The 27,475-nt window shown below is 42.2% G+C and overlaps 1 protein-coding gene and 1 pseudogene across 1 annotated transcript in view; one reads left to right on the top strand and one right to left on the bottom strand.

Moving 5' to 3' along the window:
* Positions 1 to 27,475, bottom strand: part of LOC124803397 (facilitated trehalose transporter Tret1-2 homolog) — an 84,962-nt gene that overhangs the window by 34,362 nt on the left and 23,125 nt on the right. The window contains exon 2 of the mRNA XM_047264581.1: positions 5,382 to 5,595. Coding sequence (XP_047120537.1) covers positions 5,382 to 5,595 — 214 coding nt within the window. The remainder of the gene's footprint in view (positions 1 to 5,381; positions 5,596 to 27,475) is intronic.
* On the top strand, positions 21,617 to 21,733 carry LOC124803970 (annotated as a pseudogene).

Raw genomic sequence — 27,475 nt, 5'->3', positions numbered from 1 at the left:
ACTGTACAAAAGCGCACTGAGTACAGATTTGAGACCACTGCGGGCGTTACATTTAAAATTATGGCGCACACTTTCTTGTGGAACTGACTGCACATGGACCATATATCCACCATGATTTATCACGTGATATTTTAGAAAAAAATTTTTGATAGACATTACAAGAAGCAGAAATAGAAACTGTACATTTACATAACTTCTAAATTTTTTGTTACAGAACGTGTTTATCGTGAGTTATGAACTCACTCTATGTTGCATATTAGTGGATAAAATGTAGCACATGTTTTATAGGACTGTCAGAAACAAAATACTTACAATTAAAAAGGACCTTGTGCACATGGCCTTGTCCATATATTTAGAGCTCACAGATGATTATTAAGTCCTAAAAACCACAATATACAGTAAAATGCACATTTACGGATCTGTTTACGTTTGTTTGACGTGTTCCATTCATTGATGATCTACCTTAAACAAAGTGTATGGTACAACTGGACGGCAGTGTTGCAAATATTATACGTGTATAAACTGTTACAGCCACTAGCCCTTACATAGGTATCGTAAAACTAGAGCTTAAATCAGAGCTTAAATTATTCCCTTCTTCCAGTTTAAAATTGCATATTTTTGTGAGTGGTCTTTAAACACTGTAATAGTTACAAAAGTGTACTATATTTGTACACGAAACATCTTCAAACCTTCTTATTACTACATGCATTATAGGTAAGTTTTGGTATTTACTCTTGTACAGCTTAATTTTGTATTGTCGTGGCGTGCACGTGCCAATGACAACAAAGCAGCATCTCACACCACACAAGACGCCCGACGCCCGAAGTATGACTCCTTCCAGCCAACAAACACGACGGGCAACATAAAAGAAACGGTTGATGATGCGGGGGAGGTGGGGGGGTGTAAGGGGGGGGGGGGGGAATGACGTAAAAGTGCCAGGAGCACAGGCAACTGGATATTGTAGCGTACAGGGTTAGCTGGGAAGGTAATGGGAAAGCAGTGGAGAAGGGGGGGGGGGGGGGAGGAGAGGGGAGTATGCCGCCTCAAATTACAATATCTAGAGATTATTTACATACAATATAATTTTAGAAATAAAGAGAGGGGAGTAAGCCGCTTCAAATTACAATATCTAGAGATTATTTACATACAATATAATTTTAGAAATAAAGAGAGGGGAGTATGCCGCTTCAAATTACAATATCTAGAGATTATTTACATACAATATAATTTTAGAAATAATAAAGCGTTGAAGTATGGGAGGGTGAGGAGTGGGATGGGGATAGGGCGGAGACAGATTGGCTACACGTACCGTGGACACAGACAAACTGGAATGCGCAGTATATAGATTTTTATTATTGTTATTGTTATTATTAGTGACAGCGGTCATGCACAGAGGACTGGCTGCCTGAGGTCTCCCAGTTCAAATTGTAAGGGGTCAACAACTATGTGATTTGCGAAGAGTAGGCCTGAGTCTATTTTGGATATGTGTGATCAGTTCTTTGAGACTGCTAAGGTCATCGGTCCCTAAGCTTATACAGTACTTTATGTAACTTAAACTAACTTACGCTAAGGGCGACACACACAGCCATGCTCGAGGGAGGACTCGATCCTCCGACGGAGGGAGCCGCTCGGCTAGGCCTGAGTGTAGTGCACAAATACTAACACGACTGATTATTATTAATAGGGCTGCAGAGTGTGGGTGAAGCAAGTGTCGCTAGGGATAGGAGGGTGCACCATATTTTATAACAAGTGTATACCCTCAATGTGGGTAGCTATCTTTGTTTTCCGAGAAGAAGTGAATGAGCTAGGAATTGCTTCACCATTTTATCATCATCATCATCATCATTTAAGACTGATTATGCCTTTCAGAGTTCAGTCTGGAGCATAGTCCCCCTTATAAAATACCTCCATGATCCCCTATTCAGTGCTAACATTGGTGCCTCTTCTGATGTTAAGACTATTACTTCAAAGTTTCTCTTAACCGAATCCAGGTACCTTCTCCTTGGTCTACCCCGACAACTCCTATCCTCTACTGCTGAACCCTCTACTGCTGAACCCATGAGTCGCTTTGGTAACCTAGCTTCTCCCATGCGTGTAACATGACCCCACCATCTAAGCCTGTTCGCCCTGACTGCTACACCTATAGACCTCTTTCCCAGTTGTTCTTTGATTTCCTCATTGTGGACACCGTCCTGCCATTGTTCCCATCTACTAGTACTTGCAATCATCCTAGCTACCTTGCTGCTTTCGTATCCGTAACCTCAACCTAATTGATAAGGTAACCTGAATCCACCCAGTTTTCGCTCCCATTCAACAAAGTTAGTCGAAAGATTGAACGGTGCACAGATATCTTAGTCTTGGTACTGACTTCCTTCTTGCAGAAGAGAGTGGATCGTAGCTGAGCGCTCACTGCATTAGTTTGGATACACCTCGCTTCCAGTTCTTTCACTATGTTGCCATCCTGTGGCAATATGGATCCTAAGTACTTGAAACCGTCCACCTGTTCTAACTTTGTTCCTCCTATTTGGCACTCAATCCGTTTATATCTCTTTCCCACTGACATTACTTTCGTTTTGAAGATGCTAATCTTCATACCACAGTTATTACATTTCTGATCTAGCTTTGAAATATTACTTTGCAAACTTTCAATCGAATCTGCCATCACAACTAAGTCATTCGCATATGCGAGACTGCTTATTCTGTGTTCACATATCTTAATCTCACCCAGCCAGTCTATTGTTTTCAACATATGATCCATAAATAATATGACAACAGTGGAGACAGGTTGCAGCCTTGTCTTGCCCCTGAAACTACTCTGAACCATGAACTCAATTTACCGTCAACTCTAACTGCTGCCTGACTATCTATGTAAAGACCTTTAATTGCTTGCAAACGTTTGCCTCCTATTCCATAATCTCGTAGAACAGACAATAACCTCCTCCTAGGAACCCGGTCATACGCCTTTTCTAGATCTATAAAGCATAGATACAATTTCCTGTTCCACTCGTAACATTTTATATGCATTAAAAAAAGCTGAAAGAAATGGGCTGTAGATATTGTCTGGATTCATCAGAAATCACTTGTTTTTCGTCATTTCAAAAATGAAACTGTTCACACAAAATTCTTTTCCATTCTGAAGTTTACTCAGGCGCTAATGTTGACGATGGCTGAGGAAGGAGTTACTACCTAATATCCAACTGCAGTCATGGATGTAAGGCAGGGGTGTAGTCTTTCGCCCCTGATGAACAGTCTACACGCCAAAGAAGCAATGACAGAAATAAAAGAAAGGTTTAAGAGCGCGATTAAAATTCAGCGTGAAAGGATATCGATGGTAAGATTCGCTGATGACATTGCTATCTTAATTGAAAGTGAAGAAGAATTACAGAATCTGTTGAAGTGAACTACAGGACTACAGAATATGGATTGAGTAATACGAAGAAAGACTGAAGTAATGAGAAGCAACAGAAATGAGAACAGCGAGAAACTAAACATCATAATGTGAGACCACGAAGTAGACGAAGTTGAGAAATTTTGACTCCTAGGCTGCAAAATAACCCATGACGGACAGAGCAAGGAGGCTATAAAAAGCAGACTAGCACTGGCAGAAAGGAAATTCCTGGCCCACAGATATCTAGCAGCGTCAAACACAGGCCTTAATTTGAAGAAGAAATTTTTGAGAATGTACGTTTGAAGCACCGCATTGTATGCTACTGAGACACTGACTGTCGGAAAACCGGAACAGAACAGAAATGAAGCATATGAGATTTGGTCCCACAGAAGAATGTTTAAAATTAAGTCGACAGGTAATGCAAAGAATCAGGAGGTTCTCTTTAAATGTGGACATTTTAGGTTAGGCCTTACAGTGACTGTTATTGACATTAAATGAAACAACAAGTTTACTGTTACCAGTCACAGTTTTATTTATTTCCACGACGCATTTCAAAGGTTTAAACCTTTTATAGCATTAACCAATGTATTACCCCAGCCAATATATGTAACATGTAATCTTAGGACCCCTTGCCATGTAAATGTTTGCTCTCATATAATCACTCTATCCACCCTCTCTCTCTCTCTCACACACACACACACACACACACACGCACACACACACACACACACACACACTTTCTCTCTCTCTTCCCCTACTTCTGCCTCCAGCCTCTCACATCTGTCTATTAATTCCAATCAAATAGTATCATCTATGTATGATTCTACTGCTGTAGCCAATATGATTATTGTACTTCAAATCTGTAACATTACACTTGATTGTTATTAACACGTATGAAGTTTAAGCCATTTTAACATTTCACCCGACTGTATAAACGAGTACGAATGTTAAGCTGTTTTAACTTGTCAAAATTAGATTCATATGCCACCTGAAGTACACACACAGATATTCGACACTTCAAAACAAACACCCCCAAATGCTTTAAACAATTATACTGTAATAAAGTTGTTACGATGTATATTCTTTGCACTTTGCGATTATGTCTTCTCTCCTGCTACGAACCTTGTACCCAGCAGCTTCCAGACGCCATATTTGTTTATAAATGTGACAGTATACATGTGATGTGTTACGACAGCGAAAGGAACCTGTGACCACTGGAGGTACTCTGGTTTACTTATTTTATGTTTACCATTAGATCAGTTTAATTTTTTGTCAGAAGAGATCCAAAACCATGTTCTGAAATAGTGTCTTGTTTCTCCACTAGGCAGTGCCGCAAGTTCCTCCAAAAAATCGTAACACAACATACACAAAAATGTCATACTAACTAATGTAAATCCACCCGATGATGGAGGTTTAAACCTCTGAAACACGTCGTGGAAATAAATAAAACGGTGACTGGTAACAGTAAACACGTTGTTTCAGGAGGTTCTCCGCAGAATCGGCGAAGAAAGGAATATATGGGAAACACTGACAAGAAGAACTCAGAGTGTGCGGAATAGATTCGATGGTAGTAGAGGGAGCTGTAGAAGGTAACAACTGCAGAGGAAGACAGTGATTGGGATACAACCAGCAAACATTGAGGAAGTAGGTTGGAAGTGCTACTCTAAGATGAAAATGTTCGCACAGGAAATTGGTCGCAAGAAACCAGTCAGAATACACGACTTACTTAAAAAACGACGGATGTGCAGAGGGTTACAAAGTTTAGAGGAAGATGATAAAGTTTGGAGCACACTAAACAAATAATTGGGGACGTTGTACTCTCGGATAAAGAGGTTGGGACAGGAGAGGTAACCGTGGGACTGGTGAATCATGAGAATGTACACATGTGCTTCCGAAAACTGAAAGGACACAATGAGAAAGTCATCTACTGTTTGTCATAGGTAGAAGCTGATGCGCCACAGACATTGGCCTGTGGCGTGCCGTGGTTGCTCACCGAGGAACGCTGCGAGGAACTGCATGGCCACGGCCCTGGGCCCTTTGGCGCCCGCCATGCTGCCAGAGCTGAGCTGTCGGTGCTCGCAGGTGTGGCCAGGTGACTGACACCCCAGCGTCGCCGACCCTGCACACGCACGCAACCGCCCATATATATGCCCGTGCCGTATCTCACACTGCTCGCGCTCATCTAAATCACGCCTGCCAGCTGTCAGCTGACGCAGAATATCTTACTTCCGAAATCACGTGCTACTCCTCACACCTAACATTTCACATCGTCATAAAATATTCAAAAAAACATTTTTTGCCTAGTTGCGAAACTGTGTGGTCTTTGATCCAAGTGGATCAGGGAATCAAACACATTTTCCGGCTATATATCCAGGCAGGACTGACGTTCCTTCGTTAAGCTTGTGATAGGACATACTATGGGGACCCTTATATGAAGTATTCGATACCACAGTCTCACATATTATACGATACGCATATCACAGTATAGCAAATGGTAAAATACAACTTTCGGTGCTTTTTAGTGTATCATTTAGGATTGTACACGAGATATGTTAAAAGAAACACACCCATTAGTGAACTACATCTCATTTAAATATTATTAACAGAGATCTTTAGTTAGTGGAAAATATCTTACTGTAATCACCAATTTTACGAAATTTATAGAAAAACTAATTGTTTGACTTGTGGAACTATCAGACAATAATCATGTAGAAACGTCAGTGTTAAAATTAGTTCAGTTATTAAATGGGAAATTAGTTGTCCAGATTCGATTATTTCGTTAAACGTGGAAATTAATGTTTTGGGTAGATTTCTGTCTAATTGATGCACTGACAGCTACGTTCGCTCTCAAGAGATTATGTTTCTATAAAAACTCAAATCAGTTTCAATGCAATTAATTTTGAAATTACGAATTCTAGAAATTTCTGTCATAAAAAAAACTATTATTTCGATCATTTGGTCAACAAGAGATTATCATGTAAAATTTGAACCTCAAAATCTGTTTCTGCATTACGTAAAGTACTCCAAAATACGTTACCATCAAAATTCCTATGGTAATTAACGAGATATCAATTATTATGTATCAGGTATTGTTAGTCACATTTCTCAAGCAGAATTTCGATACTATATTTGGAAAGAGATTTTAGAAATTTCGTTTGTTACAGTCAGTCGTTTATTATCTTCAAAATTGTAGCTGCAGTTTCTTATGAAACAACCGATTTTAATTGTAACTGAATTAATGTGACTTTGTTAAACAGTATTTTCAGAGAACTTGTGTTGTTTAGGAACTATGTAAGCAGTGAGCCGAAGAGCTCGGGGGTGCCCGTAGATTGACGTTTGTTTCCGATTAATTCGAGTACATGACCCGTAAAGTCAGTTTCTTTCAGCAGTGCACTGTGCGAATATTTTGGAAGAAAATAAACATCAACACAAAATTCGAACTGTGTATTGGTGTAAATTATTTAATATCATCGACTTTTCACATTGACTCCTGAGATATCTGCAGTGAAGCAATTAATATTATGCACCCCAGTTAACAATGAATAGCTGGAGAAAGGTTTTCAAAACCAGCAGACCTCCAAGAGTTACACTGAACTTAACACTGACTCGTAGTCTACGCGCATGTTAATCCAACATTTCTCGCTAGAACCTGGCAAACAGTGTGTTTGAAACTTTGCTTCTGCCGGAAACTCACGGTTTGCTCAGACGGTAACTCCATTGGCCTCCAAAAGGCAAAGTTCGCTATTCGATTCTCGATCTGCAACACAGCTTTAATCTGCCAGGGAGTTTCAAAAAACGGTGCACCCACTGTTGAACGGTGAAAAAGTCACCTACCTATGCCTATGTCATTTCCTCGTAATACCTTTTCTTATAGCAGTATCAACCCAATATGCCTTCTGTGAGTTTTTTGCGAAAATAGGAGAGAGTTCTGGCTGAAATAAATCTACGAGGGTGGGTCGGCAGTAAACTGGACTGGTATCCGGCGCAACTTCAGTCTTGGTCAGTATCCTGGCATGGTAACGACTTGGTACAAATCAGTCAGTAACATAGTTGGTACCAACGAACGACTGTACTAAATCCGATTGTGTCAAACGAACCTTCTCCTACGTTGCAATCTATTTGCACAGCTGTATACACATATATATGTGGATGGAATGTCAATAGTTCGCAGTGGGTAAGAGGGCAAATATCATTCATTACAATGTCTTCAGCAGCGAACATAACATCATCAATGCTGTGCTGACCATAGACACTATACTTTCCAGAGAAAACGAACAATGATAGGTGCCGCTTGACGAGAAAATACGTGCTTTACCTAATCAACAACTATGGACTTGACACAAAGGTATATTTCAATATGTGAATACTCCAAAATCTGTAAGTACAGTATATGGAGCACAAGAGAAAATATGGTAACATGCTGAAAACTGTACTACAAGGAATGAGGGTAGGATGAAATAATGAAACGACAGTAATAATAATAATAATAATAAAAGGAGTTATCACACCCAACTTATCTCCAGCACATTTTCCTGATATATCTATCTTGAAAAGAAGATATTAAAACTGGTGTTTCTTTTCTAAGTGATTTCCAATTCCATGTCTCAAGAAGAACTATTTGAGATAATACGAAGAAGAAATATTTTCAGTTTCACAACGAAGAAGTGACTTTAATTTGTATTATTATTTTCCTTGGGACCGATGACCTCAGCAGTTTGGTCCCTTAGGAATTCACACACACTGTTTTCCTTTCGTAGGAGCAGATAAGAAAATCCGGTTTACTTCTCTTTTTGCAATAAAGAATTTCTTCTGTTATAAAAGAAAAGCACAGCATTGAAGCTAGCCGGAGGTGGCAAAGCTGGCAAACAGAAGTGCAAGATATTAAAGAAATTTGGAAAATGGATCTAAGGTTAACAAAAAAACAAAAAGTCAATAGAGCAAGGTTTTGGGTTCGACTTCCAGTGTGGCACACAATTTTATTCTACTAGGAATTTTTTGGAAAAGCTCACACTCCGTTGCAGGGTGAAACACTTATTCTGTTCAACGGCAACTGCTGGAATTTTTATGCAAGCAAGGTATTGTCTAGTAGGAACCGCTGCCCTATCTTCCTTCGATAATTATATTTGATGTAATTGCTGTAGTGAATGATTTCACATGATAGTTCTTAGTGATGTCGTCAGTTTTCCCTATCGGTTTCAGCAGAACATCTTTTATCCGCTAGGATGACTAACACAAATCTTGCTTTCTCCAGTTACGCTGTATTCTGTAAACTAGTTTCAGATATTCAGAAGCGTTTCGTACATCATATTATCTGAAACATAAAAGCGTTGGGATGCTTCAAACACAGATGGTGTAGATAACTATGTATATGCGGAAATTTATGGGCTTTGATCCAGGAGAATCAGGGAATAAAACAAGCAAAACAATGAAAACAACAATGAAAATTAAGGAGGCCTATTCGAAAGCATACATCTTACCTGTGAAATTAGAGCTTGTTGCTGGGTAACATTCAGCATTGTGTTCCTCCATCCGATGAGCTGTAACATGCCTGGTGCCTCCTTGGCAGGCTGACCACAATGTGGTCGAGATGTTGCCGGTCAGGTCTCATCTGCTCTTCGGAAAGCTGGTGCAGACTGCAGATTTATCTAATATGGTGGCTGTAATTTACTACTTAATTATTATAATTTATGACCTGTCACTTTAAGCCACATCCTAAGCTCTCATTGCTATAATTTATTACCCAGAAAGTATAATTTATGATGAAAAAAATGGTATATGACATCACATTTAAAAATTTAAAAAAAGCCTGGGACAATTTATTTAGGACAGTTATAAATAGGAGTCACAGTTAAAGCCACACTAGAGGTCACACTGAATTTATTAGTATGATTTATGGACACAGTATCTCTTTACAATCAAACATGGCTGTGTCTATATTTGTGCCAATTTGTGCCACCCTTATGTTTATCACTACAATTTATGATGCAATATGCCAAATGTTTTACCAATATAGATTTATCTTCGTTTGCATAATTTATAAGCCAATATGACATCACAAGAAACATGGCTGGGAAATGTAAAATGGGCAAGAAATTAACTAAATTCACTTGCTCTAAGTTTAAAAGCGATGGGTAGACGTCTGTTGGAATCTACATAGTTGTTACAAGAGTCAGCTAAGAAGTAATGCTTCATAATTTTTATTTGTCAATAATTTCGAATGCAACTACATCGGTAGAAAACCACAACACAGACGATTAATATATGACCTCGATATAATCCATGTCCATTTCCACAGTTTTGATCTATATATCAACAAGGGCATGTATCCCAGTGTGGTAAAAAGCATGGTCCTGCTTCTGAATCCACTGACACATAAACATTTACTCACCTTCAAACTGCATCCCACGATGACTACTGATGTGTGCCCTTGCATTATCATGCAAATCAAGAACGTCCACCACAGGTTTTGTTGGGCAAACTCGCTGAAGACGTGCTTTGAGCTGTTTTACTTTTCTAACGTATTGGACAGAATTTATTGTGCATCACTGCTCCAAAAAATCAACCATAATCGCACATTTTGCACAAGCCTGCCACTCGCTGTTTCATTGGCCAACGGTGTTTGTCCTTCAGCTTTGTCACAGTGACGAACCAATCGTCTAACATTACTGACATCCACTGTTGCAGCAAAATCCACATTTTTCAGTCTTCCATGAATGCAAATGAGCATTTCATCCTTCTACACTCAAGAATTCCATCACAGAACGCTATCTGATATGAATATCAACGTCGGTCATTTTGTAAGCGACTGCAGTACTCACAGTACTGTAGAAACAGAATGTTACTTCTTCAACAGGCTGGAGAACAAGCTTTGCTGGTAGCTCCAAATTCAATTTTCTCTTAACTAACATTATTTAAGGGGGAAAGAATAGGAGACATTACTCTTTGACTGATCCTCGTAGAGACAGACCACCTGACCTAGGTTTGAACCTGTATAGTTCACTGGTGCAACCTGTGTGGTTCTCAGATAATTGCCACTGCTGTGTGTATGTAGGATAAGATAGGTAATGGTACAGATATGAACTTAACATATTTTATTTGTTTAAACACTGCAGTTCCTGCCAGGCCATGCTACTCAGTGATCCACAACCATTGGGCTTGTAAGCAGTTGGTAGGGAATCGTGGTGTTGCTTGGAGATGTTGTGCACTCCACAAGGCACTGCAGTTGCCTTACTCAGACACAGAGGTGAGCCGCTAAATGATCTCCTGCTCCTCCATGCTAGGAGGCTAACATCGTCTCGCAAAGTGCTCCTGCTAACTCCTATCATCTTGCAATATGCTCAAAACAGTCCGCTGGCTTCAACCACAACACCACCGCTGACCCATGACTCCACCCATGCCTGCAGACATGTCCAGCGTAAACCACACCCACTTGTGTGCATAGAGTATCCTCCCACAAGATGGGAGCACAATGCAGAGATAGCCTCTTCAATTTCCATTCGATAGAGCAGTCCCAGTTTATTCTACTGCGATAGTCCTTTACTTAGTGCGTATTTAAGTCCATTATTGAGGTCTGTTGTGGTAATTCCCTTAATTATCCAGATTTTTCTATACCTTTAGGAAAGGGATATGCATCTCTCACTGTTCTACTCTTTAAGGAGCAATAATTATTTCCTTTCCCAGACGATGCTATTGTGGTATCCCACTTAGCTATTTCTGAAAGAATTTTAAGCTACTCTGCTTCTTATAGCGCTGAACAAGACTATTTTTTAGTTTGTTGAATGTAAGCATTTTCCCTGATCACCCATAATACCTAAAAAATGCCTTTGCTTGCCTCTCACTTGTAGCTATACTTTTCCATATATGCAAGGGCTATTCAGAAAGTAAGGTCAGATAGATCATGAAATGGAAACCACTCTGAAAATCTGAAGAAGATTTGCACATATGTGTGGGGGCAGTGTCTCTAATGCGCCAGTAGATCTCATCACGTCGCTATTTTCTGTTCTGTGTGCACAGTGAGCACTTAAAGATGCCAAGGAAATAGTCACCCGCCAAGTATGAGAGCCTGGTGAGAGATTTCGCCTGATGTCATGTAGCCCACATAACACAACTATCATGCGGTTTCTTGTTCGTTACAATTCTGTACCGCATTCTGCAGGGGCAATGAAGATTCTACTACAGAGTTTTCGATGGGAAATGTTTGACCACCCACAATATAGCCTGTAACTGGCTGCCCCTGAGTTCCAACTCTTCTCACATTAACAGCTGTCTATGAAGACAAAATTTTGGCACAGAGAACGAGCTGTAGAGCAGCGTAGAGAACTGGTGGATAGCACAGGCGGTTGCCTTCTATGACGAGGGTGTTGGAAAGTTGGTACAACACTACGACAAACGTCTAAGCCGGAGCGACGACTATGTAGAGAAGTAGCTGGAAGGTGTAGCTAACAGTTGCATATGAGATATTTCTGAATAGCCCTCGTATACACACAGGGTACTCATTTTAACTGAAGACAGTTATAGCTCCAATTCGTTCATTTCGGAGAGGACATCCAATTATGCTACACAAGGCCCCCTACCCCAACCTGTGTGTGGGTGCTGGGGGGGGGGGGGGGGGGCAACTTTAAAATATTGAATGGGAGCCCTCGTCTTTCATTGCAGATTACGATTCCGCAGAAAAGTCTACGAACGATAATTGATTGAACCCTCAGATGCCGACAGGTGTTGTTGATATACCTCGATGGGGGCAGCTAAAAACGTGTGCCGCGACCGGAACTCGAACCCGGGATCTCCTGCTTACATGGCCGACGCTCTATCCATTTGAGCCATCGAGGACACAGATGAATAGCGCGACTGCAGGGACTTACCCCTTGCACGCTTCCCGTGAGACCCACATTCCCAACTGTCCACAATCTACATACGTAATGTACCTAATAGATATTTGCCCATCCACCGATTACTCGCGCACACTACGGTGACGATTCCCGTAAGAGTTCGGACAACCTGTGGACATTCGCACAGACGAAGGTCAGTGGCTGGGTAGCCTTTAACTATATATATGAAGATAGTAATTGTTCTCGACAGAACAGATACCACTGATGACCGTGCAGCTTCTCTAGAATAAATGATGATTAATTGAAACCTTCAGCTGCCGACAGGTGTTGTTGATATACCTCGATGGGGACAGCTAAAAATGTATGCCCCGACCGGGGATCTCCTGCTTACATGGCCGACGCTCTATCCATCTGAGCCATCGAGGACACAGATGAATAGCGCGACTGCAGGGACTTACCCCTTGCACGCTTCCCGTGAGACCCACATTCCCAACTGTCCACAATCTACATAAGTAAAGTACCTAATAGATATTTGCCCATCCACTCATTACTCGCGCACACTAAGGTGACGATTCCCGTAAAAGTTCGGACAACCTGTGCACTTTCACACAGACGTTGGTCAATGGTTGGGTAGCCTTTAACTACATACACTCCTGGAAATGGAAAAAAGAACACATTGACACCGGTGTGTCAGACCCACCATACTTGCTCCGGACACTGCGAGAGGGCTGTACAAGCAATGATCACACGCACGGCACAGCGGACACACCAGGAACCGCGGTGTTGGCCGTCGAATGGAGCTAGCTGCGCAGCATTTGTGCACCGCCGCCGTCAGTGTCAGCCAGTTTGCCGTGGCATACGGAGCTCCATCGCAGTCTTTAACACTGGTAGCATGCCGCGACAGCGTGGACGTGAACCGTATGTGCAGTTGACGGACTTTGAGCGAGGGCGTATAGTGGGCATGCGGGAGGCCGGGCGGACGTACCGCCGAATTGCTCAACACGTGGGGCGTGAGGTCTCCACAGTACATCGATGTTGTCGCCAGTGGTCGGCGGAAGGTGGATGTGCCCGTCGACCTGGGACCGGACCGCAGCGACGCACGGATGCACGCCAAGACCGTAGGATCCTACGCAGTGCCGTAGGGGACCGCACCGCCACTTCCCAGCAAATTAGGGACACTGTTGCTCCTGGGGTATCGGCGAGGACCATTCTCAACTATCTCCATGAAGCTGGGCTACGGTCCCGCACACCGTTAGCCCGTCTTCCGCTCACGCCCCAACATCGTGCAGCCCGCCTCCAGTGGTGTCGCGACAGGCGTGAATGGAGGGACGAATGGAGACGTGTCGTCTTCAGCGATGAGAGTCGCTTCTGCCTTGGTGCCAATGATGGTCGTATGCGTGTTTGGCGCCGTGCAGGTGAGCGCCACAATCAGGACTGCATACGACCGAGGCACACAGGGCCAACACCCGGCATCATGGTGTGGGGAGCGATCTCCTACACTGGCCGTACACCACTGGTGATCGTCGAGGGGACACTGAATAGTGCACGGTACATCCAAACCGTCATCGAACCCATCGTTCTACCATTCCTAGACCGGCACGGGAACTTGCTGTTCCAACAGGACAATGCACGTCCGCATGTATCCTGTGCCACCCAACGTGCTCTAGAAGGTGTAAGTCAACTACCCTGGCCAGCAAGATCTCCGGACCTGTCCCCCATTGAGCATGTTTGGGACTGGATGAAGCGTCGTCTCACGCAGTCTGCACGTCCAGCACGAACGCTGGTCCAACTGAGGCGCCAGGTGGAAATGGCATGGCAAGCCGTTCCACAGGACTACATCCAGCATCTCTACGATCGTCTCCATGGGAGAATAGCAGCCTGCATTGCTGCGAAAGGTGGATATACACTGTACTAGTGCCGACATTGTGCATGCTCTGTTGCCTGTGTCTATGTGCCTGTGGTTCTGTCAGTGTGATCATGTGATGTATCTGACCCCAGGAATGTGTCAATAAAGTTTCCCCTTCCTGGGACAATGAATTCACGGTGTTCTTATTTCAATTTCCAGGAGTGTTTATATAAAGATAGTAACTGTTTCGAAACAACAGATACCATTGATGACCGTGCAGCTTCTTTAGAATAAATGATAATTAATTGAATGGTCATCAATGGGATCTGTTCATTCAAGAACAGTTAATATCTTTGAATAATTCTACAAACTTTTTGTCTGGAGCATTTTCTTCGTTTCGCCACATATGGCGCTGTTATCAAGGGAATAGAAATGGTACACAGTCGTAATGTACGATATGCTACTCAACGGCTCTCGTTAAAGTGGGAATGTCATTTTGATTTTTGTAAGTTATCACTGTGCACTTCAGAGAGAGAAAGTAAGTTATGTCACTGTTAAACAATCTCTGATCGTGTTGTGGCACAGTTTTTTTTTTTTTTTCCTCTGCGCAGTCTGATACATTCTTAGTGGAAGTATTGTAGGTCACGGACGTATTCAGTATTGCTGTGTTGACTCGTGATTGTATCTGTTAGATGAAAAGAGGTTTACTGTAAAGGACGGCAAGGATGAATATGACGTATGTATTTAAAGTCTAAAAGACTATAAATTTTGAATAATGTTATTTTTTTAAGAGAAGAATTTGAGGCAGGACAGCAGCACTGCGCAGCTAGCTTGGGGGAATGTTTATTGTCAGCTATGTAACTTCGTCCACTTACTCAGAGCTGAGAGAAAGACCACCCTACTTTTTTGAGTGTTGCCTTAACATATCAACTAATTAAGCCGTTTGGTACTTCTAGAAATTCTCTATTAACATTGTACCCTTTTTAAATCATTGTTCACTTTGTTAAACATAGTACTGTTCAGACCGATGTTATGTGTGAAGATCACTCGAAGTTTTAGCCTGTCCTTTTGAATACATCCCTAATTCTCAAATCGTTGTCTTGGAATATCATTTCATAGGAACAGTTGCTCTCCCCACTATCCATTTAAAGAAAGTTTATTATTATGCATTACCACATTGCACCATACGGCATGCAACAGTTTGAATGTTGTTTAGAAATTTTATTTAAAAACAGAAATCTGGCTTAGCCGTTACCTACTTGCTGTTTGCTGCTGTGCTTTCGAGAAAGCTGCAACAATTTTGTTAAGACGCGAGGTACGTGGAAATTTTTATTAGGGCCAGATAATTGTCTTACTTCACCTGCACATTTAATATAAAGACCAGACCATTTGCAGTTCAGTTCAAATTAGTTTCTGTTTAGTCAAAGATTAGCACAGGAGTTTAAGTTGGATAACAGTTTGTGGATACATCGTTTTGGTAATACGTAGATTTTTTATAGAGTAGGGGGGGTAAATTTGGGATAAATATCATGTAGAAACACTTAGTGGGGAACCTGCAACCTGAAAATCCAATTGCACATGGGACCCAACCTCCATGCTGAGAGGGTAAGACAGGCCAGTATTTCATAACTTCAATTGGGAATCGCATTCGCAACGTTGTATTCCTCCGACATATCGAACAGGGGACTACGCGACGCGTCGTTGTGGCCGTGGCTCGAGGCGATTTTTTGCAATTAGAGTAAGTGTTCTAAAGTAGTACCGCCAACTTCAAGACAGTGGTCCGCTTTTCATACAACCACACACAGGACAGAAGCATATTTGCGGGAACATCCCACGCGCTTCTGTTGCGGTCGACCAAGTATTCACAGCCTGTTGCCACTTGCTGGTAGACCTTATCTTTTAAATATCCCCACAGAAAGAAACCCGGCGACGTCAAATCCTGCCATCTAGCGGGCCAGTTAATAGGGCCACCTCTGCCGATGTACCGACCGTGGGTCAGTTGCGTAATGCACTGGGCAGCCGTCATGCTGAAGCTACATACTTTGTCGAACGTCCAGGGCAACATCCTGCAGGATTACGGGTAATTCCTGGTCCAAAAAGTTTGATACGAGGGTCACTCCAAAAGAAATGCACACTATTTTTTTAAAAAATCCATCTCTTATTCTACATGTTTGAAAGTTTTACAGTGAGTAGATACATCTTTTAGGGACAATATTTTCATTTCTCCACATAATTTCCATCCCTCTCAACTGCCTCACGCCATCTTGGAACCAGCACCTGTATACCCGCACGATACAATTCTGGACCAACCTGTTGGAGCCACTGTTTGGCAAGGTGCACAAGGGAGTCATCATCTTAAAACCTTGTTCCACGAAGAGAGTCTTTCAGTTTCCCAAAGAGATGATAGTCACATGGAGCCAGGTCAGGACTGCAAGGCGGATGTTTCAGTGTTGTCCATCCGAGTTTTGTGATCGCTTCCTTGGTTTTTTGACTGGCTTGTGGCCGTGCATTGTCGTGCAACAGCAAAACATCCTGAGTTGAACACGACTCAGTCGAGCTTGAAGTTTCATCAGTGTCGTCACATATGCGTCTGTCAGCAGTCACCAACTCGTTAACTGTCTGCACATTGTCTGGAGTGTGTGCAGTACGGGGCCTGCCGCTGCGAGAACAATCCTCAATACTGTCGTGCTCGCTTTCATCACGTAATTGGCTTGCCCACCGACTAACTGTACTGCGATCGACAGCAGCATCTCCATACACCTTTTTCAACCTCTTGTGGATGTTTCCCACTGTCTCGTTTTCGCAGCACAGGAATTCTATGACAGCACGTTGCTTCTGAAGAACACCAAGTATAGCAGCCATCTTGAAGACATGCTGTGACGGCGCCACTCACGGGAACAGGTTGAACTAAGTTTGAAAACAAGCGTGAAGTATGTATCTACATACTGTCAAACTTTCACACACGCAGAATGAAAACTGTATTTTTACAAAAATAGTGTGCATTTCTTTTGGAGTAACCCTCGTATTTGCGTCAATTCAATGTGTCGTCTATAAAATACTGATCAAAATACAGGTTTTAGCACGTCTTCGAAGAAACTGACCAGTACTAAGAAATCATGATTTTAGCGTCAAAATGTAGAATTGTCTGACACCAATTTACACAACACCACTACTTGTCCTCAAGATCTAAAACATCATTTCATTCCATGCATAGTACTATAGTTTAGACATTTAGACCTGAACTAGCCAGTTTAATTCATGTTGTCCTCTACCATGTGCTTTGCATTGTTGTAATAGCATGCCAGAAGCAACTTGTTCACTATGATAAACTCGTAACAACTTGATGTTGAACTAGGATGAATAATATGGAAAACATATGATTCCCTTACCACACAACCACTCTGTAACAGAAAAGTTGTATAATTCATTGGCTACAACACCAGTATATCAGACTCCACTACAATTCTTAATATGATAATATTACGCTGATTTATAGTTACGCATAGAAAAAGTTGTAGACAGAGAAAGTAATAGGAATTTGCATGAGAAGCTGTGGGACGTTAATGTAAACACTCAAAGTAAAATGGTTGCTTAAATTCCCGTCTTAATACACACAACAGGGGTATCACTGTAACTAAATGTTTACGTAGAAACGACATGACACAGACACCTACAACTAGGTAACCATCTTACTGAGCTTAAAAAAGATATCCTGATATCCTGATATCCATGCACACTGATCAGCCAGAACATTATGATCAATAACCTACTATCGATATAAACCCGTCCAGGCGATAATGACTGCTTGTCAGACATACTCACGCTGCATTTGGTATCAGTGAGCGTGCTGTCCATGTGTAGAAAGGGGAAGGCGAGCGATGTATCTGGGTCTGACAGAGGGCGGATTGTGACGGGTCTGAGGCTCGGTGCGAGCATTTCGGAAGCTGCACGACTCGATTGGCGTTGAGTTCTGTGGTGAGTGTCTTCAACACGTGTCGAAGCCAAGGTGAAACCATGTTCAGACGTCATGGGGTTTGGCGGCCACCCCTCATCGTAGGTTGGGCAGATTGGTAAAACAGGACAGGTGACGAACTGTGAAAGAGCTAACATCATGCTGGGCAGAGTAGAAGTGTGTCTGAACAATCAGTGCACCGAACACACCTAACGATGGACCTTCACAGCCGATGACCCACACATGTGCCAATGTTAGCACTACGACATCGGCAACTACGACTGAAATGGGCACGCGAAAACGGCACTGGCTGGATGTTGGCGCACTGGAAGAGCGTTGCCTTCTCCATCATGCCGATGAGAGGGCGTGAATCTTTCTTTTTCCAGGTGAACAGCCCTTTGACACCTCTACTGTGGGATGGAGACGAGCTGACGGTGGCTCCATATTATGTCCTGGGGAACATTCATTGGGCATCCATAGGTCCAGTGGAGCTCGTGCAAGTCAACATCACCGCCAGGGAGTATCGTACCTTGGATGCAGACCACACACACCCCTTCATGACGATCATGTTTCCCTACGGCAGTGGCATTTTTCAACAAGATATTGCTCCATATCACAGAGCCAGGAGGGTTCGTGGAAAACAGAGTTCCAATTGATGCGCTTGTCTTGCCCCCCAGCTGGCCAGATTTGAGCCCGATCGAACACATCTGGGACGTGACTGAACGAGGTGTCAGAGCTCATAGCCCTCGTCCCAGGAATTTACGGGAATGACGAGACCTTTGTGTTCAGTTGTGGTGCCAACACCCTCTAGCGACCTACTAATGTCTAGTTGCTTTCAAACCACGACGCGTCTCCGCTGTTATCCACGCAGAATGTGGACATATCGACTAATAGGTATGTGATCATAATGTTCTGGATGGTCAGTACATGTGTGCTTTAATAGACACACTAAAAAATATCTTCCATAACCTATAAAAGAATGTGACAGAAGTTGCAGTGAGAGACTATGAGTATTGAAACGTCAGAATTATGTGTGAAAAGAAACAGAGCGGATCTGTCATATATTCTGTCATCTTGCAGCTCATGATCACTAAGGGAGATATTTTTAAGTGTTTTAGTGTCACATTCCTGTTTTGGTCGGGATTTCCAAATCTCAGTTGCGTGGTTGTTTGCTACATGCAAACTACGTAGCAATGGCATATGCATTATTTTTTTAAAAAAAAGACAACCTCACGCTTTTTCTTTAGAAAATACAGTTATTACTACATTTACAAGCAAAAGGAACCAGTGGAAATAATAAAGTGGCAGTGGTTTACTTCCCCTGTTTAATTACTGTGTTTTAAATGCGTTACACAGTCCGAAACACTGATCTCTGGCCCAATATTCCACACAGGATGGGTTTCGTAATGACAGCGACGTCCTGGGAGGCTTCGCCTCCGACTAAACGATTCCTATATGGAAGAGACATGTTATGTATTCGTTATCAGACGTTTTGTTAAGCATTATGGATTGTTCTAGAAGTACTGGCGTTCGTTTACCCTCTATTTATAAGGACAGTAAGATGGTTGCCAAGTCGTAAACTGCGCATGAGCCTGCTTGGTCTTCAAATGGCTCTTAGCACTATGGGACTTAACATCTAAGGTCATTAGTCCCCTAGACTTACAACTACTTAAACCTAACTAACCTAAGGACATCACAGAAATCCATGCCGGAGGCAGGATTCGAACCTGCGACCGTAGCAGCTGCGCGGTTCCAGACTGAAGCGCCTCGAACCGTTCGGTCACCGCAGCCGGCGTGCCTGCGTAGTCTATTTTCTACATAGTTTAGATGCAAATCACAACTTTAGCATGAACAAATGGTTCTTCAATACAGTAATTCGCATTTTTTTAAACTTGGGAAACTGATTTCCAGCTTCTAGAAGCGTACAGTGCAAAACACAGCACAACTTGATAGTATGAGAAAAACCCAGCACCACCTCTGAGCTATAAATCTCACGTTAATGCCATTTTCTCTAGTGGAAATAATGGACATCAAGAAACTTTTCTGAAGTTCAGTAAGATGGTTACCTAATTGTAGATGTCTGTGTCGTGTCGTTTCTACGTAAACATTTAGCTGCAGTGATACGGCTGTTGTGTGTATTAAGATGGGGATGTAAGCTACCATTTCATTCTAAGATTAAAGTACTGTTTTATTTATTTTCGTGGTTTACGTTCATGTTCAGAAAAAATAGAAAACCTTGAATGACTAGAAATAGGACGTTGAAATTCACAGGACATGTACATTAGTGTGTTCTGCCGTAATTATTAGCACTTCATTCACCTTGGTTCAGCATGTGTCCTGTTGCCTAGTAAGCACAGGGTCCGCCATGGGCCCTGATAACTTATTCCTTGCGTGATGGCATCGACGCGGATAAGGCGCAAATGGCGTCTTGTGGTACAGCCATCCATGCTACATTCATCTGATGCCAAAGTTCATCTGTGGTGGTTGGCACTGGGTCACAGCACTGCACCTGTCGTTTCACCATATCCCACACATTTTCGATTGGTGACAAGTCTGGTGATCTGGTGGGACTGGGCAAAAGGCTGACATCCTGTGACACTAACGTATGGTCGTGCATTGTCTTGCTGAAAACTGGCGAGTAGTGTGTTGTGCAGAAATGGTATGGCTACGGGTCGCAGGATATCATTAACGTAGTTCACACTGGTCACAGTGCCCTGGACAGACACCAGCTGTGATTTGTGGTTGAACCCAGTAGCACCCCACGCCATGAGGCCTTGAGTTGGTGCTGTATGTCTTCTGCGACGGCAGGCACTGTGATGCCAATCCCCTGTCTGCTGCGAACCGAAATGCAGCCACCATTTTCAGGCAAACAGAACCTGGATTCATCCGAAAACGCTCTGTGATTCTTTTCTTGCCCCCAGTGACGTCGTTCCATACACCTTTGCCGCCTAGCAGGTTTCTGAACATTCATCAAAGGCGGACGACGCGCACGGAACCCATGCCGTAATAAACGGTGACCCCTGATAGTGTACGGCGTGTTACACTCTTCCACTGTTGCGCCAGAGCTGAGGAGGACGCAGCTGTGTCCTGAAATGCCGTTTGGATGAGGTTTCGATCTTCTTAGTGGGTGTTTGGGTGGTGCCATGTGACCCGTCTCGTAGTGTTCTACGGCCTTCCGTGAACTCATTCTGCACACACCCGTTGCGCTGTCAAAATACATCATCCCACACGAACAGAGAAGTATTTTGAAAGCAATAGGTGTTTTAAATTGTAAGAAATATTGAGGGAATTGTGCATCGAAGTCAATGACTTCGTACCGAAAACAAAGAATTTCGTGTGAAAATAGTTCTTTTGGGGTATACGACAGTATTATTGGTAACAAAAATGTAAACCAGTTTCTGATAATCTGCTCCATATACCGCTACATTACAATAAAACAAATGTAGTAAACAACTCTCTTTCACTTCCAAGTGCATCTCATTCCACATGTATCACGTGAATGTGACAGCAAGGTGTTTAATAAACGACTGCAACCGGCCAGACACAACAGAGTAATAAAAACAATTAGTTGTTTGAGATTTTGATATACTACATAATTGTTGGGCAACGGCCTTGCCGCAGTGGATACACAGGTTCCCGTCAGATTACCGAAGTTAAGCGCTGTCGGGCATGGCCAGCACTTGGATGGTTGACCATCCGGTCACCATGCGCTGTTGCCATTTTTCTGGGTGCCCTCAGCCTTGTGATGCCAATTGAGGAGCTATTCGAGAGAATAGTAGCAGCTCCGGTCAAAGAGAACCATCATAACGACGGGAGAGCGGTGTGCTGACCACATGCCCCTCCTATCCGCATCCTCCACTGAGGATGATACGGAGGTCGGATGGTCCCGTTGGGCCGCTTGTGGCCTGAAGAAGGAGTGCTTGAGTACATAATCGTTGATTGTAAAGTTGATCCGATCGTTCGAGGCAATAGGGTGTAGAGAATGCATGACGTCTGCGCCGGCCGGTGTGGCCGAGCGGTTCTAGGCGCTTCAGTCTGGCGCTACGGTCGCTGGTTCGAATCCTGCCTCGGGCATGGATGGTGTGATGTCCTTACGTTAGTTAAGTTTAAGTAGTTCTTAGTTCTAGGGGACTGATGACCTCAGATGTTAAGTCCCATAGTGCATTTGAATCATGACGTCTGCTCTGACAGATTCATAGTGACAATAGGATTTATTGAAGACATGACGTTTGCTCTGACAGGTTCATAGTAATAAAGATAATAAATTTACCGACAAAATTAACAACCTTTAAACGAAAAGCGCCGACCAATTTCAAGTCACATCTGCCGTAAGAGGTGGACCACAGGCTGCTAGGACTTGATATTGAAACCGAGTGGAAAGATTTCCAAAAGAGCAACAGAAAAGACGGGCAAGACGAACTAGTCACACGGCACAACAGGCAAAGGAAAAAAGATCTGTCAGCTGGGAATCAGGAAATCGCCATACTGCTGGGCGAAAAAGAGCGAGCATGTTGAATGGAACAATGGAGCGGATGAAGTAGAGTACAGAAGGAACTGAATGGTTGTCAAGAGGAAAACTGAAAAACTACCCAAAAATTGTTAGGACCGTTACGTGAGCAACACAGATTATGACGTATATTGAAAGCAGCCTAACGCAGACAAATCGAAAAATATGCGGTACGCATAAATTTAAAACATGAAAACAGATGGTTGGAATATTGCAAAGAATTCTGGATCAGCTATAAATCAACCAGTTCTCTGAACTAACGGACAACAGAATCGAATGCATAGATGTTCTGGTGCCGCTTAAACTGACGTCAGAATGAAATCCTATGAAAAACAAGAACCGGTCGCTGTGACCGAACGGTTCTAGGCGCTTCAGTCCGGCACCGCGCTGCTGCTGCGGTCACAGGTTCGAATCCTGCATCGGGCATGGATGTGTGATATCTCCTTAGGTTAGTTAGGTTTAAGTAGTTCTCAGTTCTAGGGGACTGCTAACCTCAGATGTTAAGTCCCATAGTGCTTAGAGCCATTTGAACCATTTTTTTGAAAAAACAAGAAAGCCTCCAGGTAGTGCAAGACCCAGATTTTTAAGCATCCTTGATGTATGACAGGGTATGGCTAAGATCCCCGAATAACGCATCTGTGATACCCATTTACAAGAAACGTAATGAGTTTTGCAATTATAATGGGATAAGTGTATCAGTAGCACCTGATAATATCTATGCTGAAATTATTACAAGGCACCTTACAACAATCAGATTCTCCTATTTATCAGAAGAACAGCATGGTTTCAGTAAAATACATTCTTCAAGCTATTGTGAATTCATATTGAAGATTCCAGTAGACGTATAGCACGATAAACACAACGCCACCCACCAAAGAACAATGGACAGACAAAGTAAATTTTAAAAAGCGCTGGCAATGTCTGTGCTGTTGTATACTTGCGAGAATTCGGCTCTAAAAGTAAAATGGAACGTTGGCTGAGAAACGTTTATGAAATTCATAACAAGGACGGCTAAATATACCCTCAGAGGCTAAATAAGAAAAGAAAACTTTAGACAGGAACTAAAGAAAATTAATGTAGATGGAAAGATACAAAGAAATATACGCAACCGGCTCGAGCGCCCCCTGTGAATGGAAGACAAAAGGCCCGCGAAAAATTCTTTGCTTTACAAACCGGCTGGTCGATGAGATGTTGGACTCCTGTGAAAGAGATGGGAGGAAGACTGTGAACTACATTTTGAAAAGAACGGCCTGTAGAGTCCTCCATGAAAATAACGGTGATAATATATTTTCGTAGTTATAAATTACACACGCTGACGAAATGTAAAGCGTTGCACTGTGAAGCAATGTCTGATGTTTATCAAAATATGTGATACTCATTTTATAACGGATATTACGTTAAATTTTCAACTTGTTCGTCCAGCGTAATGTGCAGAGCGAGTGGAAGAGGTGAGCCACACCCGGATAGGATCCGAGTATTGAAGACCGTGGACTGGTTCAAAAAAATGGCTCTGAGCACTATGGGACTCAACTGCTGAGGTCATTAGTCCCCTAGAACTTAGAACTAGTTAAACCTAACTAACCTAAGGACATCACAAATATCCATGCCCGAGGCAGGATTCGAACCTGCGACCGTAGCGGTCTTGCGGTTCCAGACTGCAGCGCCTTTAACCGCACGGCCACTTCGGCCGGCCGGCTGGACTGGTTCACCGGGCACCATTAATGTGGTTTTCAGGTGGTTTGTTAAAAATCATAGCGTTTGTCACAAAAAAAACAACAGAGTTTAAAAGCACTTTGTGTCACTAGGGCTGTCCGCACGCACAAACATTCCACTGATGCTTGTTTAGATGTTGAATGTTTTTATTTGTGACAAACCTGTTTTTATTTTTAACAAACCTGTGTGGAATGTGCAGCAAACTATCCACTGTAAAGTAAACATGGCAAGTGTGATACACTCATGATGGTACAGGGCGTATAACAATAGTAATTTTTTTAAGGTCAGAAGATGCCAGTCTTAAGTATTCAAACAGGTCGTCAGGAATAAATAGTATTGGATGCGATCTTAAGGTGTTAAGAGTTACTTGAAATCCGACTGGGGTTTGGCAATCGTGTGATCTAGCAATTACGGGTTTCTCAGCCTATTTATGCGCAACACTTTGCATTTGTTTATTTTGAGTCCCAATTGCCAATGAAGCAACCGTCGAAAGCAAGCGTGGATAATTTGGGAGTTTTCTGCGTTCCACTACAGTTTACTAGCTTTGCGATTTTCCTACAGGCCTATGCAACAGTATAGTCCAGTGTTTGTGTACCATTACAATGTGAACAGTGATGGTTCAATAACGCTCCTCTGGCGTACGCCCGAAGCTAGTCCGATCTACCTCAGTGAAACCATTTTTGAAAAAAGGATTTCCTATTGCGTCATTTCTCGCTCATACTCTGTTTCAAGGCTTGATCTGTCGCTAAGTAGCTGATCAAGTATCTTGGTCCGTTTACTGACTACACGCAGGACCAAATAGTCTTACCACCTATTGTAAAACTCGTACAGGGTATTCTCTATCGAATTCGTTGGATTCTTCATGTATGGCACTCCTATTATCTTCGTCAGTTTTTGTTTGTCAACAAGACTTTGTCAAATATCACTCTAGATCTCAATGTTAAAACAACTAATTAGGTACCAACTAACAAAGGCTACGAGAAGGCTGCTGCATCTCTCCAACTTCGTTCAACATCTACATTAATGAAATAATACATACATGGAAATCAGAATTTCAGAAAGGCATCTACCTAGATAGGAACATTCTTTCAAACAATTTACTATATGCCGATGATGCAGTGATCCTAGCAGATAAGGAAGATGACTTTCAGAAAGGAATCTACTTCCTAAAACAAATAAGTGCAAAATTTAACATGGAAATTTCAAAATAAAAAAACTAAGACAATGGCCTTCATTGGGAAAGAACAAGTCAGAACCAAAATAGTGATAGATCAGAGGATTTTAGAGCAAGTAAACCATTTCAGTTACCTCGGATGTGAAATGACATATGGCTACAGCAGACATATTGAAATTAAGGTTAGTGAATTCAGTGGGGTATGTGGAACAATCAACAGGAACCTAAAAGAACAAAACCAGGAAAGACACTCAAACAAGACTTTGTTACGTTAAATCCATGGCGATGTCCTCTTTGCCTTCAGGGAAATTTTATAATACAGATGTTTAGCCACGACGAATCTATCTCATATCTCAGACTTCTAATGAACGTCGTATAATAGTAATGAATTTTGCCTATTTGTGTTAAATTTACTTATGGAAAAAATCGCAATACAAAAAATAAAATAATGTAGAATAATAAAATTTTTGAAATACATTTGCCTAGGTAATATATCGGGTGATCAAAAAGTCAGTATAAATTTGAAAACTGAATAAATCACGGAATAATGTAGATAGAGAGGTACAAATTGACACACATGCTTGGAATGACATGGGGTTTTATTAGAACCAAAAAAATACAAACGTTCAAAAAATGTCCGACAGATGGCGCTTCATCTGATCAGAATAGCAATAATTAGTATAACAAAGTAAGACAAAGCAAAGATGATGTTCTTTACAGGAAATGCTCAATATGTCCACCATCATTCCTCAACAATAGCTGTAGTCGAGAAATAATGTTGTGAACAGCACTGTAAAGCATGTCCGGAGTTATGGTGAGGCATTGGCGTCGGATGTTGTCTTTCAGCATCCCTAGAGATATCGGTCGATCACGATACACTTGCGACTTCAGATAACCCCAAAGCCAATAATCGCACGGACTGAGGTCTTGGGACCTGGGAGGCCAAGCATGACGAAAGTGGCGGCTGAGCATACTATCATCACCAAACGACGCGTGCAAGAGATCTTTCACGCGTCTAGCAATATGAGGTGTTTTTTTGGTTGTAATAAAACTCCATGTCATTCCAAGCATGTGTGTCAATTTTTACCTCTCTATCTACATTATTCCGTGGTTTATTACGTTTTCAAAATTATACTGACTTTTTGATCACCGGGTATTTACGTGATTAACATCTGCAGCATTTGTAGTCCTGTCTTCCTCAGTTGCGTTTAATATTGCAGTATATTGATAATTTTTATTTTTGAACCGTCTAACTACAGTTGAAAGAAACGCAATTTTCGTGCCACACGCGTTTCGCCTTTAATCTCTGCAAGGCATCTTCAGTGGCCGGTTGCGTGGACGATGTTCTACGTGTTATGTTTCTGTTCCATTTTTGGTGCTGTTCCTCTTCTTATACTTGCCATTTGAGGTTTTTGTTTTCCATATTTCACAGCACTCAGTTCTCGTAGCTTTAATATGCATCGTTGAAACTCAGTGAGGTGTTGATAACGGCAATTTTATAGCCTTAAACGCATTATTGACTAATATCAACTCACCACGTTTAATCTCAAAGGTAACTAACGCTCATTACTGTTACAGCTTGTATTTAAAGCAAACCCGATCCAGCTTCATAGTGGCGCTACAAGCACCTCTTTGATGTGACGTGTGAAATGTGAAAAGACGTCATCTTTCGGATCAAGAAACATGCGTACCAACTTGGGTTTATGTCTCGCAACTCCTTCTTGGTGTAGCGATTGTTTGCATCAGTGTATTTTGTCGCGTAGAGATGAAAGTTTGGTTGTGGTTGAGATAATCTGCAGTTAGCTTCTTGTCGTACATACTAAGCAGAAATATTTCCCTACCTTAACATTTACATACGCCGTTGATACTATAATGGTATTAAGACCTTATTCTCTTGTTGTACTTTACCTGAATCGGAAAGTTCCAACCTGGTTCTGGCCAGATTACATTGCTCTCACCATTCGGTTGTCTATGTTTGAAGGAGGTAACTCGAGTACGGGATCTAGAACAATATACCAGATACCTCCCCGTCCTAACTGCCCCCCCTCTCCCATTCTTCAAAGAATC

The sequence above is a fragment of the Schistocerca piceifrons genome, chromosome 6 (genome assembly GCF_021461385.2).
Source record: "Schistocerca piceifrons isolate TAMUIC-IGC-003096 chromosome 6, iqSchPice1.1, whole genome shotgun sequence".
Taxonomy (NCBI): domain Eukaryota; kingdom Metazoa; phylum Arthropoda; class Insecta; order Orthoptera; family Acrididae; genus Schistocerca; species Schistocerca piceifrons.
This window is presented reverse-complemented; position numbering and strand designations above follow the sequence as displayed.